Source organism: Drosophila pseudoobscura, chromosome 2 (assembly GCF_009870125.1).
Source record: "Drosophila pseudoobscura strain MV-25-SWS-2005 chromosome 2, UCI_Dpse_MV25, whole genome shotgun sequence".
NCBI lineage: Eukaryota > Metazoa > Arthropoda > Insecta > Diptera > Drosophilidae > Drosophila > Drosophila pseudoobscura.
The window spans coordinates 7,030,349-7,046,415 of record NC_046679.1 but is presented as its reverse complement, the minus strand read 5'-3'; the positions used below and the strand labels follow the sequence as shown (position 1 = coordinate 7,046,415).

Genomic DNA, 16,067 nt, shown 5'->3' with positions numbered 1-16,067 from the left:
CGCGAAAAAAACTTTTCCGCATTTTGCATGACAGCAGCGACGTCGACGGCGACGTCAACGTGGCTGTGGCGGTGGCGTCAACGTCAGCGTCGCCACACTCTCGCCACACACACACACGCACAGACACACGCACACAAAGAGAAATAAGCGTAGATGAGACAAGCGGCGATTGCCATGATATTATTGTTGTTTTTTGTCCGAAAAAAAAACAGTCAAACAAATGAGCGGGATTGATGAGTGGGTGGGCGGGGGATATGGAAGGGGGGAGGCTGGTGCGTGGGAGGGGGTGTCTCCAGTGTGCGTGTGTGCCTCAAAGGGAGTGTGACCAGGCCAAAAAATCGTTGAGGACGAGTGACCCAAGCAAGGCGTGTGATCATATGGCTTTTCCAAAGAAATTTTGTTGGTCGCGGCATGGCAGGGCTCAAAGGCTCTATATTTCACATGCTGATGCTGATTAGTGTGACCAACGCTGCGATGGCCCAAAAATTAGCAACACTCGCGCGGCGTATACGCAATTCACAGACACACTAAAACATATCATTCTTCCGTTTCATTTTGTTCTCAAAAACAGCGCTTTTGAAAGTTTTCACCACTTGATTTTTGGTTCTTCTCAGCTCGAAGAGTATTCTCTTCAAATATGTAGATTTTTTAGAATATTTTGTTTTAATTGGTTTTGTTTTTTTTATTTTTAATCACTTTTTGTTGGGTTATGGTTAACTGTTTTCCTGTAATAACTGTTAGATATTCGCTGTATCAATGCCAAATATTTTTCGGGGTGTGCAAAACGATTTTCGTGTGGCCTGATGGCCTGCGTGTAAATGGGCAATGCGCTTAGTGCTTTACGATTGATATACGCGATCGGGCGGACGCTACACCTCGGAACGACTCGGGCCGCGTCCGAAAATGCGTTCCGTTGCATATCGGATGCGTTGTGTTTATGCGACTGCCGCAGCCGACTGCAAAATTATATCACAACAACACACGAAGACACACGGAGCCACGGCGCTGGCGTTGGCGCTGGCGTCGACGCTGCCGCCGCACGTTCAAAAATTGCATACAAGCGCATTCGGACTCGACAAAAGCAAAAAAAAAAAGCTGCCAGCAACAACTACAACAAAGCTAGAATACTGAGAGAGCTGGGCCAGAATGAGAGGCAGAGACAGAGACAGAGAGCGAGAGAGATAGTGAGTGAGAATGAGAGCTGGAGGGGAGGCTCTGAGTGAGAACAAATTCGTACTGCATGGAGAGCAGGCATTTTGAGTCGTTTCAGCAAAGCGCATACGCGAAAACTTTAGGAGTAATGGGGTAAGACCAGGAACAGGCCTGAGCCTGGGCTAGAGAGCGAGCGGGGTAAATTATAGTCTGCGACTCAGGTAGACCTAGAGAGAGACAGAGAGAGAGGGACTCCGCTAGAGGCTAGTGGGGGGGTTAAGGTTAAGGAACAGCCAGAGCTAGAGAACCGCAGAGCGAGCCTGGGCCCGAGAGAGCAAGCTAGAGCTTGAGAGCGCCAGCCAGAGGGAGAGCAGAGCAAGTGCAGCAGCAGCAGCAGCAGGGCAATGCAATTGCAGCGATGCCAGCGCGCGTTGATAAAAAAGCGAACAGCCGACTGCGCGCTCAGCTGCCAAAATAGCCGGCGTCGCTTCGGTTTTCGGCTTCGGCTTCGGCATCGGTTGCGGTTCGGGCTTTGTCGACCCCGCCACGCCACCTCCTGCGCTCTAGCGAAGCTTTTGACATTGTTGACAATTGTCCTAAGAAATGTGGCTTACAATTAACACACACAAAAAAGTCACTCAAATTATTTGCTCTGCCACTCACACACACACACACACACACTGCTAAGTTCTTGCCTAGAACAAAGCCAACACAAAGTCATATCATATGTAGACACAAACACATGGAAATAATCATCTCGCAAATTTATTCACCACATTTTTTTGTGCCACTCACGCACACTGCCAAAGAAGTGCATTGCTGCTGCTGCTGCTGCCGGCGTCGACGTCGCAGTCACAGCAATTAGCTGCATTTTATTTTTTTTTGTGTGTTTGTTCTGAGAGGGGGGTGTGGGGTTGAGTAGGGTTAGGGGTGACGAGCTTGAGGGAGCTGTCCCTCTCTTCTGCTCGGAAATTAATGTTTCCAAGAGAATTTATTATTTGATAAGCCTTAAAACAGAAAACCATATAAAATATTTCTTTTAATTTCTTCCACTGCTTTTTCCCAAAGTAGGGATTTCCCCTAATTATGCAAAAGAATGATTACATGAAAGTATAAGCATATTAATCTGCTTCCCAAAAAACTCACTCGGCGACTCATTAATCCACCAAATGAGCTTGAGAAATTGCATTTCCTGCTCATTAACGAGGGCCCTCTCTTTGTGGTGGATTCGATTTCCCCACGCAGGGCGAACGCTCACATTTGCACTCAAGAACACTGCACGCTCCGCTCTGCGATGCACTCACTCAGTCTTCCCCTCGCAAAGCCACTCACAGAACCCTCTCTCACTCGGCCACAGCATGTAAATGAGTTTTAATGTTTGTCTTCTTCTTTTTCTGGTTTTTTTTTTTTTTGTGAGTTTTGCATTTGCTTTTATTATTTTTCGTATGAACTTTGATTGGTCTTTGTTTCCAACTATCTTTCCCTCCCTCTCCATCTCCATGTCACGCTCTCTGTCTTGCTCTTGCTCTGGCTTCTCCTTCTCTGCGACTCCCTCAATATCTGTTTCTTTACCTGCCTAAATGCGCAGTTAGATTGTCCAAAATGGTGGAACGTGTCATTTGCAGTCTTTACTCAAAGATGACTAATGCCGAATGTAAGATAAAGCCTGATTCCGCATTTTAGATCAAAAGGGAACTGTGGCACTATGGAACTGCCTGCTAAATCTTTACACACTTTTCATTTCATTCGGGTTACGGTTACTACAGCAATTGTCGTGTAGTTGTAAGCCAGCGCCAACGACCTGACTGACGCACGTTCAAGGTATTATCTCATAAAGTGCACACACACATGTGCAGTGTCTCTGGAGAGCAGCACCACATACGAATATTCTACAAAAGCCCTTGCTCAAAAAAATTTCAGCAACAACAACGGCAGAGCGCGCAACAGTTGCACAGTCATGTGTATTGCGAATGCTGCAACTGTAAGCGCAATGACTTCCAAACCCCCCTCATAAACTTAAGCCCCCCTCCGCAACACCTTCCCCATCGATCATTGATTTATCATTAATAAATGTAATAAAATTACACAAAAATCTATACGATACGATGTGTATGAAAATTGCAGTATACGATAAGAGTTCAGAGATATATATACTGGTACAAAAGAAGGCCTACATATGCGTACACTGAGAGAAATTAACAAGATAAACAAATTAGAGGCGCGGCACATAATGGTTTATTTCAAAGTCTGCGTTTTGGACCAATATAGATCGGGAATTAGCCAAGTTTAAGGCATTATTAAAGTATCCTTTTTGGAGAGGCATATTTTCTACTTCTAAATGGAAAACAGCTGTTTTTTCACAAGAGAACGAACCCCTAATCTGTTCCTTAACTACTCTTTTAATCAGATAGAAATCCGTTGAATTCCGAAACCCCTTAGATCCCACTCCCCATAACTATTCCTAATCATTAATTTCCCCCAGTGCCTGCCTGGCTGCCTGTACGTTTATTCAGATGGTGGATGGAACACGGCTTTGATCGAAGTGTGCTTATCGTTTGGCCTTTTGTTTACACTTCAGACAGCGACACATCCGAGCCAGAGACAACACATTTTTTGTTGCCACACACAACTGCCGTTGGGACACACACAGGCGATTCTTTATACTTACAACATCTTCAATTTAATCAATTTTTTCTTTTTTTTTTGTCGTTACAATACGCCTTTATATAGCATCATAAAATATATATATGTATATGCATTTAGTATATATTTTTGCAATAAGTATTTCCAGTTTTGTTGATAATGCTCTTTAATCAATTTGAGGCGATTTCGTTGTTGTTTTCCTTAGCACGTTGTATTTATGGGCGGGCAATCTCTATACACATACATAGTACGTGGCGGATGGTCTGTATTGTTGTATATATAGAAATGCATTGCGTTTTTTCTTAGATTTTGCTAATTATTCCATTCGATTGGGCGGGCAATGCAATGCCGCAGATGATTCAGCTCCTTGGAGGGGGGGAGTGGTTTTTTTGTGTGGCAAGAATCAGGAAATTTCTATACATTTTTGTTCCAGTCTCTATTTCTTCCAGAGACTTTTTCTATATTTTTTTAGAATTATTAAAGAATAAGGCTAGGTTTTATTTTTTTAGTGATTCATAGGCCTGTCATTTTAGTGCTCAGAGTGCCACATTTAAAGACCTCTTATCATGCCACTTCAGCACAGAAATGTGCAGCGGGGAGTGGGGGGAAACTTGATGCAACTAAACCCATAATTCCGTTCCAAATGAGTCACCCTTTTGCAGATAATTCCCAAAGGAAGCTATAAATACATTAAAAATTAAGTTCTAAAGTACTGGCATATATCTAGACTTTAGAGCTATAGCCGATGACCGTTGAACCATTTAGCCGATTGCGACATATCACGTATACGCATCGTAGTTCCACTTTTTTGCTGTCGCTGCTGTATTCTTGACGGTTTTTCTCTCGCTTCCGCATTAAATGTCGCGCAACAAGTTGTTGCCGTTTCGCCATAGATGTGCCCCCTACTCTCGCCGCTCCACTGCTCTTTACCCGTTTACCCGTTTACCGTTTGCCAACGCCATTTTGGTCAAAATCTCAAGGCGAACTTGTCGCCCCAGTCTCGAGTGTGTCTCACTTCACTCCCCGTCCATTCATTCTTTAAGCTTGTTTATGCTTGTAATTTCGTTACGTTTGATTAGTGGCCGGCAAATGGCATTTGACTTGCAGCATTTTGATTGCATTTTGCAAAGAAAAAACAAATCTAACTGGATATTTTTTTTCTAACCTTGAGAGCGGTTAGAAATTGTGCACTTGGCGGCTGTGCTGGCCTGTCAATAGAATTTGTATATTTTTTCTGACAATTTATGGCACACGATTTTCACATTAGAGTCGGCCAGAACATCGAACGAAGTTTAATTAAATGTGCAGCAACAAAAAAAAGAGGGAATATATATTATATAGAGGGGGGGCGGAGGCTTCCCGAGGGAGGGAAGCATCGATCCAAAACCTACGGCTGGCTATTAAAATTCATGCCATTGAGCCAAAGTCTAATGCATTTTCAATGTATTTTTACAAAGCAATGTGCGGAATATTTATCGATTAGATGTCGTCTCAGCAGTGCTCTCTCTGTCTGTCTCTCTGTGTCTCCTCTTCCTGTGTGTGTGTGTGTGTGGGGCAGACAAAGACGCAGCAGATAAAACGGAAGTACAGTTTGTAGTGTCCGCACAAAAGCAATTGCCACCAAGGAGCTCCAACGGCAGCAGACAATCAGCTTCAAGGAGTTGAAAGCGCCACAAAAAAAACCCCCAACAAAATCTAAGGTTGTGCCTTTTGGCCAGGAGTTGTATGGTTTTTGGAGGAAGCTGGCAACCGATCATATTCTCCCCCTTATGCCCTGATATTCCAACCAATTGTTAGGGTATTCAAGACTCGAATTGCTGCCCTTTCATCTCTCGAAGAAAAATGCTTTTCGTCTGGCAGTTGTCATATTTTTTTCGGCCATTCCTTGTTTTCGCTTCCGTTTTAAGGCCAGTGGCAAAAACAAAGGAAAACCAAAGTAAAATCATTTTCATGTCGTCTGGGTGGGGGGCGATTTTCGTTTGGGTGTGGCCCCTGGCTGCAATCATCGGGACAGCAGATTTCTTTGGCTAATTTCTAGATGCTGTTTCCAGGGGTTACCTGTGGGCGGGGTGGGGCTGCCATATGGTAAGGATCAAGTCCTCTTTCCTCTGATTCTCTCTGACTTCTCCGACTAACAACAAGTGTCGACTGTTGACAACTGTTGCGCCAGAGGTGTGGCCGGGGTAAGCAACATCCTCGTGCTCTCACACTCCCCTCACACACACACACACATGTGCTTTTGGTGGAAAAGCAGCTTCGTCGAAAATCGCCGAAAGTGACGCGACCAGCCCCCGTTCCGCCCACTCCTTTTTCGCGCTGCCGGCGGCTGCGTCGCGTTGGTGTTGTTAGAACGTGTGAAGTGCTGCCACCGTCTGTCCATCCGTCCCTCCGTCCCTCCGTCCATCCCTCCGTCTTTCTTTGCATACTTTTGTGCGTTTGCCGATGCTGCTGCTGCTGTGGCTGCCACTTGTTGTACGGCTGTATGTGTGTGTGTGTGTGTGTGTGCGAGAGACTTATGCAACAAGTGCGCTAGTTTGCTGCTGTTGTTGTGCAACGATGTTGCAAAGTCAAACATAAACGTCTGGCACGTCGCGGCATGTTTTGGGTCTCGCTTTTTTCTGGCTGCTCCTTTTCGGCTGCTTTTGTTGCAGACATATGTTTTGTGTCGGTGTGGGAGTCGAGTCGGTTGTAAGTACACAACATGCCCCAGACTGCGGCATCTCAAAAGTTGGGCTTCCCGTGGCTGGGGCAAGTGTTTCTCTTGCCACACAATCTGTCAACGAGCCGGCTCTTGAAAGTTTTCATCGCCCATTTTCCACTTTTGGTCTCATATTTGTTTTGACTTTTCCCTTTTCGGGTTCTTTAATAGTTTCGGCCAAGTCGTTGGGCAAATTGCCACCCAAATGGCTTTTGCACTTTCCAAGTTTTCATGCAAAACTTTACACAGATTCAATAGATTTGCATATATGCAGAAAGGGTGCAAAAAGCTTTCCTTGAGAAATTGTTCTGCAGGTGTTTCTCGAAGGAGCGTTTCCCAATTTTTACTAATTTAATTATGTGCCTTTTTGGCAATTAAATAAATAATCTGTATAGGGGCTTAGACCCTGCATAAAGGTTCTGGATTAAACTTAAGTATTCGTACACCCAGGCCAAAAAAAATATCTCAAGTTTTTAAACTTAGATCAGAAATGTATATCACATAGTATCAAAATAAATTATGAAATAAAAAAAATTCCTTATTTTCCTATTAATATTTTATAATCAGAATTAAATTCTTATTTCTTTTTTTTTAATTCTTCGTAATTTCTTCCGTGACTGTTGTATAAGATGCAGCAAAAAGCATAATTGTACCTCTGATAATATTTTATATTCAAATACATAATAACTTAGAAAAAAATAAAAATAACACCCAGAGAAAAAATGCCTGAAATGTAAACTTTTACACTTTGATCAGAAATTTATATCACCTTTCGATAGTCACTATCTTTAATTTTGTATCTATATTTAAAATATGTAATTGGTTGTTTTTTCATATGGAAAATATGTACTCTATTGTAAACAAATTTATCACGACGTTTCGTGGCAATGCAATCTAGTTTTTATAAAATGTATTATGAAATTAAAAAAATTCCTGATTTTATTAATATTATTTTATAGTAAAAATAAGAAAGAAATTTATTTTTTCTTAATTTTCTTATACAAAATTATTTCTTTTACGATCCAGTTTAAAAATGTATACTAAGGTTACTCGAGTGTGGAAATGGAAAATAAAGAGTTTTTCATGAAAATATTTGAGTATATTTCATCTTTAAATTAATTATGTATATATGTATTTCCTACAAATTTATTATATATTTATATATGCTGGCATCACTGGAAGATGCCTCTAAGAGGACGTCCCAGGAACTGCTGACCTACGCCAAAATTGAGTATTATTATTGAGTATTATTAAATTAAATAAAATTAAATGTTTTGATATTAAAAAAAAAAACTAAAGAACATTTTTAATAAATTTATGTTAAAAAACGAATAGTTTATTTAAAGATGGGTGGGGTGTATTTTTTTTAAGTTCACTTGAAAATGCAATACACTTCTTTTAGAGTGTATTTAAATATTAAAAATTAAACAAATTGTTTTAGAAGTTCTAAGGCTTAAAGTCCTGAGTTGTACTCTCCTAATTCTCAAATTGTCATTTTTTTCTTGTGGCATCCTTGCCTTCTTCACTCTTTATAAAGTCTAAAGCCCAATTCGGTTGCCAAATTTTCCCGAATATTCATATTTTCCCGCTTTCCTGGAACTTTGATCAAAACACTCACCTCAGAGCTTTTGCTGGCGTTGCCTTCAACCACTGCTTCAATCAGTCAATTCAATTAGGAATTTACACGGCCACAGGCGACATATGCCACAGTTGTTATCTTTCGAACTAGCTGCCCCTCTGCCTCTGCCTCTGCCACAACCTCTGTCTCTATCATGTAAAGACGTTCGCAGTGTCTCTGTCTTTTGTGTATGCAAATGGTTGTGAGATCAGTTTAATTAAATGCCTACACATAAATTATCTTGTGGCACTCAAAGACAATGTTTTTTAATTAAATTTTCACCACCACAGAGGGAGGAAAAGCACACACTAGCACACATAGCGAGAGGCACACACACACAGACACAAAGGAGACTCTCAAAAGCACACAACACACTTTTGTCAAACACTTTTCCGCCCCTGCGGCGGAAACGGAAACGCGACGCGGTGCAACAGTTGGCGCCAATTGTTGCTTCAATCAACACTCGAATCTGAATGGATGCCACACAGAGAGTCGCTTTGCCGGCGATTCAAAGTGAAATTTGAGGCGCCCTGCCACTTGGGGTATCCCCCGCTCCTTGAGGTGCCTTCTGTGGAGCCTCTCTTCCCCTTCCAAGGATCTAAAGCTTAACAGGTGCCTACTTCTGGGTTGCCCTTTTGTCGGGGTCTTTTTTTTATAAAGGTCACCTCGTTAAGAGTTCTTCTTTTTGGAAGATTGCCTCGAATTATTGCCGAAATATCGCTGTCGTCCTGCTGGTGGCTGCTGCCAAACTCACTTGTTGCACAATGCCAAACGAATGCCGACGCCAATATCGTGCACCCTTGTGCCACACAGCGCACAGCAATAGTTGTGCAGTCGCTGCCGCTGCCGCAGTCACGGCCGGCGTTGCAGCCAGCGCTGCGCTGCGCCACGCCACGCTGCCCAACTACTACAACAACAAAATTCGACAAAAATGTGTGATACACCCACCAAACTATGGCCAGGGCCCAAAAGCGGCAGCAGGCCAGGGGAAGGAGCCGGGAGGAGCCGGAGCCAGAGCCAGCCAACCGAGTGCAGCCAAATGTTGTGCTGCAAGAACTCAAACACTGGAGGAGACACCCGAACCCAGGCTCCCCAGTCCCCCAGTCCCATTTCCCAACCAAATGCTATTCAAACACACACACACACACACACAGCGGGGGAGGGGGGGCTGCCACCACCTTGCAACAACAACTACCGAAAGCACAGGACGCCAAAGTGGGTGGCGGTGGGCGGTGGGTGGTCGGGGGGTGGCAGCAACGACGTCAACGAAGCGACGAAACTTTTTTCGAGCACACGAAACTTTTTCAGCACGAAAATCAAATGCAGCAAAAAAGCAGAAGCAGCAGCAGTGGCAGTGGCAGCAACAGCAGTGCCAGTGGCAGTGGCAGTGGCAGCGCCAGCAGAGAGCAGGAGCCGAGAGCAGCGCAGCCGAAACTCAAACTGAGACTCAGACTCAGAGACGGTTCTATGCTGCAACACAGCCCAAAGCCACCCACCCGCCGAGCAGCCCACTCGCTATGCAACACGCTCCACGTGCCACCCAACCATGCCACGGCCCTGGCAGCGTTGACTGTTTTTCACCATTTCTTTTTTTTTCTCCCTTTTTTTATATTTTTGCCATTTTGTTTTTGTGTGTTTTGCTGTTTTGCCTTCGCCTTCTCCACACACACACACACACAAGCAAACAGACACACACACACACACACATAAAATGTGAAATTTTTTCCCGTAGTGCATTTTGCCCAATGTCCTTAGCGCCATATTGGCGCGCTTTGGCTGGTGGCTCCTCCTTGCACTGCCACTGCCACCCCCAAACCCCCCTCCCCCCACCATCCCCAAACCCCCTTCGCATTAACTTTGTGCTTTTTCGTGCTTCCGCTTCATTTTTCTTCTGGCAAAAACAACAAAAAATTCGCCCTGGCGTCTTGGACGCGGAGGAAGTGCAGGACATTGTCCCGTCGATACCTGGTGTGGCCTCCCCCCCCCCCCCCCCCCCCTCCGTCGCGTGAATTTCCAATCAAACCCCAAACCCCAAGGTCCACCTCGAGAGCTTCCTGACTTCCTGGCCACCAGCCCCGGACCCTGGCAAAAAAAAATCAAAGAAAAGAAAAGAAAGGAGAGGAAAGGAAAAAGGCAAGGCTAGGATGAAAGGAAACGGGCCAAAAGGCAACCAACCAAAAAATCTATTTTCCAATTTCTGTGCACCCAGGAACCAGAAAACCCCGAACGAAAGGCGGAAAGGAACTGCACCAAAGTGTAGCTCTGTCTCTGTCTGGCCTGGGTCCACCCTCTCTCTCGCTCTCACTTGCTGGCAGTATGTCTCTGTCTCACCCACTTGTGGCGCTTTCACCCACCCACACACACACACACACACACACATACAAAGAATTTGGCTGCCCCACACGAAGGACGATGACGGCACCAAGCGATTCCTTCGGCGCTCTCAGCGTCATCGTTGGCCCACCAAAGGAGAAGGAGGAGCAGAAAGTGCAGGGAGAAGGAGCAGCAGCAGGAGGAGGAGGACCTGGAGCTGGAGCAGCTGCAGCTGTGGAAGCGGAGAAAACTCGTAAAAATGTAACCTAAAAACCGCCAGAAAAAATTCTACGTTATATGGCCACCCAATCCACCCAACCACCCGCCCAACTCCCGGGCCCCGAACCAGGAAGGAAAGCGAGGGAAAAAAATAATAAAAGGGAAGGAAAATAGTAGTCGTAGTCGTAGTAGTTCTCTCGGCTGGAAAGTAGGTGGAGTGCTTATTGCGTGGGATAGGGATTGGGTTTGCCAGTGGGGAGGAGGGGGGGCGGTGGCTGGGTGGCATTTGTCGTCCTCAGCTTGTTGCATCCTTCTGGCTGGCTTGTGGGCGCATAAAAATGTCTTCTTGCAACCAAAGAAGTCGAACCCTTGAGGAGGAGGAGGAGGAGGTGGTGGAGGACTAGCGTGGAGAACGCCGACAGCGGCGCCTGCAACGCTTTTCTCTCGTTCTTTTTGTTCTGGTAATCGAAAGATGCGTTTGGCAAAGTGGGTGGCCCGTTGGTGGGGAGGGGGATAGTTTTGTGAGTGGGGGGGGGCTGGCTTTGGAGAGTGGGTTGGCTAAAGTACAGGCGATACATAGAGAGAGAGAGAGAGAGAGAGACAGCGAGAGTGAGAGAGACAGGGAGAGAGAGTGTGGGAATGGCCCACAATATTACCCAACACCTGCTGCTTCTTGGCACACACACATACACACACATTCAAACACTTTCCCTCTCTCTTTCTCTGGCTAATGTCTCCCTCTCACTATCTCTCTTTCTTTTCTTTGTTAGAAAAAATTGCTCTGCGTGTGTGTTGGTGTGTGTGTGTGTGTGTTTAAGTAAATCCTGTTGCTTTCGGCTCATTCCATCTCTTTTCTTCTCCTATATATTCGAGACTCTCTCACTCCATTTTTTTCTCTATTTATTTAATTCGTTTTTTTCCCCCTGTAAATAAGGAAAAAGTTTGGCTTTTTAATATGTTTACACCCCCCTCTAACCAAGGGGGCTGGAGAGGGGGCTGTGGAGGTGGCGCCACGGCTGTCCATGCAACAAGTTAAAGCTCTGTGGAGGCAAAAGTTTCCGCACAAGAAAGACATGAACGGGCACAAATACTTGTTGAAGGCTGTATGCCAGAGGATTTTATTAGTGAAAATTAAGGAAAAATAACCGACAGGCAAGAAAGGAAAACTAATCTGAAATGAGACAGGAATCCCCTGAAACTGGTCTAAAAAAAGATCTTAAAGGTGGGTATGGAATCCTTTATCCTTTCCCCATTTAAAGTGATCAAAGTCCTTGATCTTTCTGTACACTTTAAGGCCTTTTTGGGTCTTGGGATATATTTTAGATATATTTCTATAGAGAACCCTTCAAAAACAGCGCCGATCTGTGCCCGTCTTTGCCTTTTCTTTGATGAAAATTTAATATTAAATAACAATCCCCTTCATAAATCCTTTAAAATCCCCCCCAATCGGATCCTTAGAGGTGCCTTCAACCACAAAAAAAGGGCTGTCGTCCACAGCCACAATCCCAACGACATCTTATATAATTTGGTTAGTGTAATCCCCATTCACTCCGCTGGGTATGCCACCTGAATCCACAAGTGGTGGGGGGAGGGGTTCCACCATTACAATCAAATGAGACTCCACCACTGATTCACTGATTGAGCCATTTCCAGCACCCGGAGAACAACAGGCAGTTGTGGGGGCAACAGGCAGCAGGCAGCAGGCAACAGGCCACAGAGCCGTGCAACAGGCAACAGGCAAGATTCGCCATCAACACTATCCCCGCCGAAGCCCGGCAGGCCGCTGGCTCTGGTGCCGGTAACACCTCCACCCAAACCCCAATTCCAGGGCCAACCAGCGACTGCCTGGCGTCGTCCTCGTCCTCGTCCTCGTCGTCGTCGTCGTCGTCTTTGTCTGCTTCTTCGACTTCGATCAACCAAAAACACGACAGCGAGCGAGAGAGAGAGAAAGAGCCATATGGCAGGGGTGTGGGGGAGGTGGGGGCGGAAAAAAATCAAATGAAAAGCAGGAAAAACAGAAAAGAAATGCAGGAAAATTCGTTCGTTTGGGCCACGGCGACGAAAATCGGCCACAAAAACAGGCAACATCAGACGAGGACCTGGAACGAGGACGATGGCTAAAACGCTTGCTCCTCGTTGGCTCCTCGGTTTCGGGTTCGGGTTTCGGAGCGTTCGGTTCGGTTGTTATTGCCACACTGCCGCCGCCACCGTCGCTGCCACTGCCACAGCCACTGCCACTGCCTCGACTGCTGCTCCTTCCTGCCTTTTCGGCTTTCGGCAACGGAGGCGGCAAAACGCATTCGGCACTCATCGTCTGCAATTTTTATATTGTGCAATATATTTCGTAGGGATACACTAACCCTCTAAAGCCTCCCATCCCCTTCGTGTGTGTGTGTGTGTGTGTGTGTGTGTGCGTGTGCGTGTGCTTAAGTGTGCTTCGTTATCTCCAGCAGAGCACTTCGTTTTGGGAACACACACACACAGCAGCACACCAGCACACCAGCACACAGCGAAAGCGACCCGACCTCCTGCCACTGCAGTTGGCCAGAACTAACCCGAAACCCATACCCATACCCTCCAAAAAGGGGGCGGGGGGGCTAGAAACCCCCCAACCGCCGAACCAACCAAAGCTGGAGCCAGAGCAGCCCAAAAGCCAGACACCGTGCTGGATATACTCGGTGCCCTGCACTCGCCTTCAGAGGGTATGCTGGTACCGACATAGACCCGAATAAATGTGGAAGATATCTGTACACTGAGAGAAATGCACCCATATTTAAGTAAGATATTTGATTTTAAAATATAAAGATATTAAATGGAATTCCCTTTTTTGCTTTTTTTTTAATATTTGGTTTTTATTTATTTTAGATAAAAAAATTGATTTTGATTAAATATTTTCATATTATTTATGGAAATTAAGGTTAAGACATTATTTTTTTTTAATTTGGAATATTTTTATTTAATTTATTTTGAGATAAAAGATATATTTCGATAAATATTTTCATATTAATGGTTAAATTTAAGTGATGACATTTTTTTTAGAAATTTTAATATTTTTATTTAATTTACTTTAGATACAAAATATATTTCGATGAATATTTTCATTGAAATGGTTAAATTGAAGTTAGGAGTTTTTTTTTAAGAATTTTGAGTATTTTTATTTTATTTATATTAGATATTTAACATATGGTTAAATTTTTTGATATTTTTTTAATTATTATTTTTATTTTATTTAAGATTTTTTAGAATTTTTAATATTTTTATTTGTTTTATTTCAGATATTGCGATTAAATATTTTCATTTAAATGGTTATATTTAGGTTTAATCATTTTTTTCGAATGTTGAAGATTTATTTTTTATTTATTTTAGCGATTTTATATCTGAATTTTTCTCTTTTAAATTATTATCTCGTGTATGCCCAAAAATCCCCAAGGAAACAAAGAATTCTTCCCAAAAAAATGCAGTTTTCAATCATTGCCATTAAAGGGTATTCTCTAGTCGAATACTCCTTGAGGGTTGTGGTTTTTTTTGTTGTTGTATTTTTGCTTGGTTCTTTCCCATTTTGCAGCTTCGTGCAACGACGAGAACGACGACGATGACGCCGCATGCACCCACCTCAAACTCGAGAGCCAACAAAAATTGTCACTGGAAAAATGTGCTAAGGGTTTTTGGGGTGGACGGGGGGAGGACGGGGGGCGGGCGGGCTAGAGAGCCATTGGAAAGAAGAGGACGCTGTCTCGGTGTGTGTGTGTGCGAGAATGTCAACTAGAAACAAGGACGATAAGCATTATGGAGCGCATTGAGGAAGTAATTGAGTGCACGAGACAGGGACGCAGGGCAAGGACGTGTTGGCTGTGTGGGTGGCTGGGCTTGGATGAAAGGCGGACAAAAAAAATATGTACACATATACAGAGGGGCGTTTATATATTTATATAGGTTTCTGTGTGGGTGTGCATATAGATACGACATTCCGCCCACCCCACTTTATAGCAACAAAAGGCATTTAACATTTTAATGCTCCCCAGGATCCAAGGGTTGGGGCTCGGGGCTTGGGGTTTGGGTTTGGGAAGGTAGCAACGTGCTAAACGTGCTTAAAAACCGAAATGAGTGTTTTTCAGGCAAAAGGATAAGGCCCAGCCAGGACACCGAGAGAGAGAGAGAGAGAGTAACTAAAACGCAGTAGTACCTAAAAGCGGAAAAAAATATGCAATTTATGTTAATTTTTTTGTGTCCTTTGGACAGGGTTTTTCGTTTTTTTTTTGCGCAGCGCAAAACATATGGCCAGGACTCGATGCTGATTAGGTCCTGGATAAAGTCAATTTCCCTCAAACAAACTGCCGGCAGTCCAGAGGCACTTCATTTGCCATTTACACGGACAAATCCCATTTGCGGCCCTAATACTCAAGGAAGGACGAAGCCCAGGATGGGGATGGGCACACAAAAAGGATAAGAGGATAGGATAAAAATTGTGGCTGGTTGGGCACAAAAATTATTGAGCTTAAGGGGGTTTTCTACGAATTTTAATTGGTTCGAAGGGGGTTGGGGGGGGGGCCTTAAAGGATTTTTGTACTCACCCACAATGTGCAGCATATCCTTGGACCACTTGGAGAGCTCCCGCTTGATGAGACGCCGCTCCTGCAGGCATCTGGCGAACGAGCAGTCCGCCATTTTGCCGCCACTAGCTTCGAAAGCACAACTGTACCTGCAACAAGAACTCAATCGAATTAGACAAAAAATACAAAAAAAAACAGCACCCCCCACACCCCAATGGAATTGGAAATGAGTGTTAATTTATTAAATCTATAATGCGCCATATAAAATTTCATTTATTGTTGTTTTTGTTGTTGCATTTTCGAGCGCTTGCAAAAAGCAACAAAAAATAAATGATTAAACGAGTTTTGTTTCAAGGTTATCGCGAAAACACACACACACACGCACACAAACACACAGATACACATAGACAAAAACCTGTTGCACTTTATATTTTTAGTAGTTTTTGTTTTTGTTGCTGTTTTTGTTGTTTATTATTTCATATGCTGCAAAAATTTATTTTTTTTTCTTGATTTTGTTTCTGCGGCTATCGTTTTTATTTTTTGTTGTTGTTGTTGCAGTTGCATTCCTGCTTAAAGTAGTTCTAGTTGTTGTTTTTGTTGTATTTTGTGGTTTTTTGTTTTTGTGTTTTTTTGTTGTAGCTGTAGCTGTGGGGCTTTTACTATTCGGGCAGCTACCAGTTTTTGATATTTCCTAGTTCCAACCGTACAGTGCGTGACAAAAGTGTAGTTTCAAAAGGAAGAGTCTTGGGGGAGTCTGTAAGTTCGATCAAATTTGTGGAACTGTTTTGCATATCGATAATTTGTGCGAGGAATCAGATAAACGATAGTTCCTGGCCAATCGCTTTTGTGATATTCGATTTATTTTTTGATAAAA

General features: G+C 43.9%; 1 protein-coding gene across 1 annotated transcript in view; it reads right to left on the bottom strand.

Moving 5' to 3' along the window:
• Positions 1 to 16,067, bottom strand: part of Eip93F (Ecdysone-induced protein 93F) — a 62,690-nt gene that overhangs the window by 35,401 nt on the left and 11,222 nt on the right. Inside the window, exon 2 of the mRNA XM_033383735.1 lies at positions 15,215 to 15,342. Coding sequence (XP_033239626.1) covers positions 15,215 to 15,308 — 94 coding nt within the window. The 5' untranslated portion in view covers positions 15,309 to 15,342. The remainder of the gene's footprint in view (positions 1 to 15,214; positions 15,343 to 16,067) is intronic.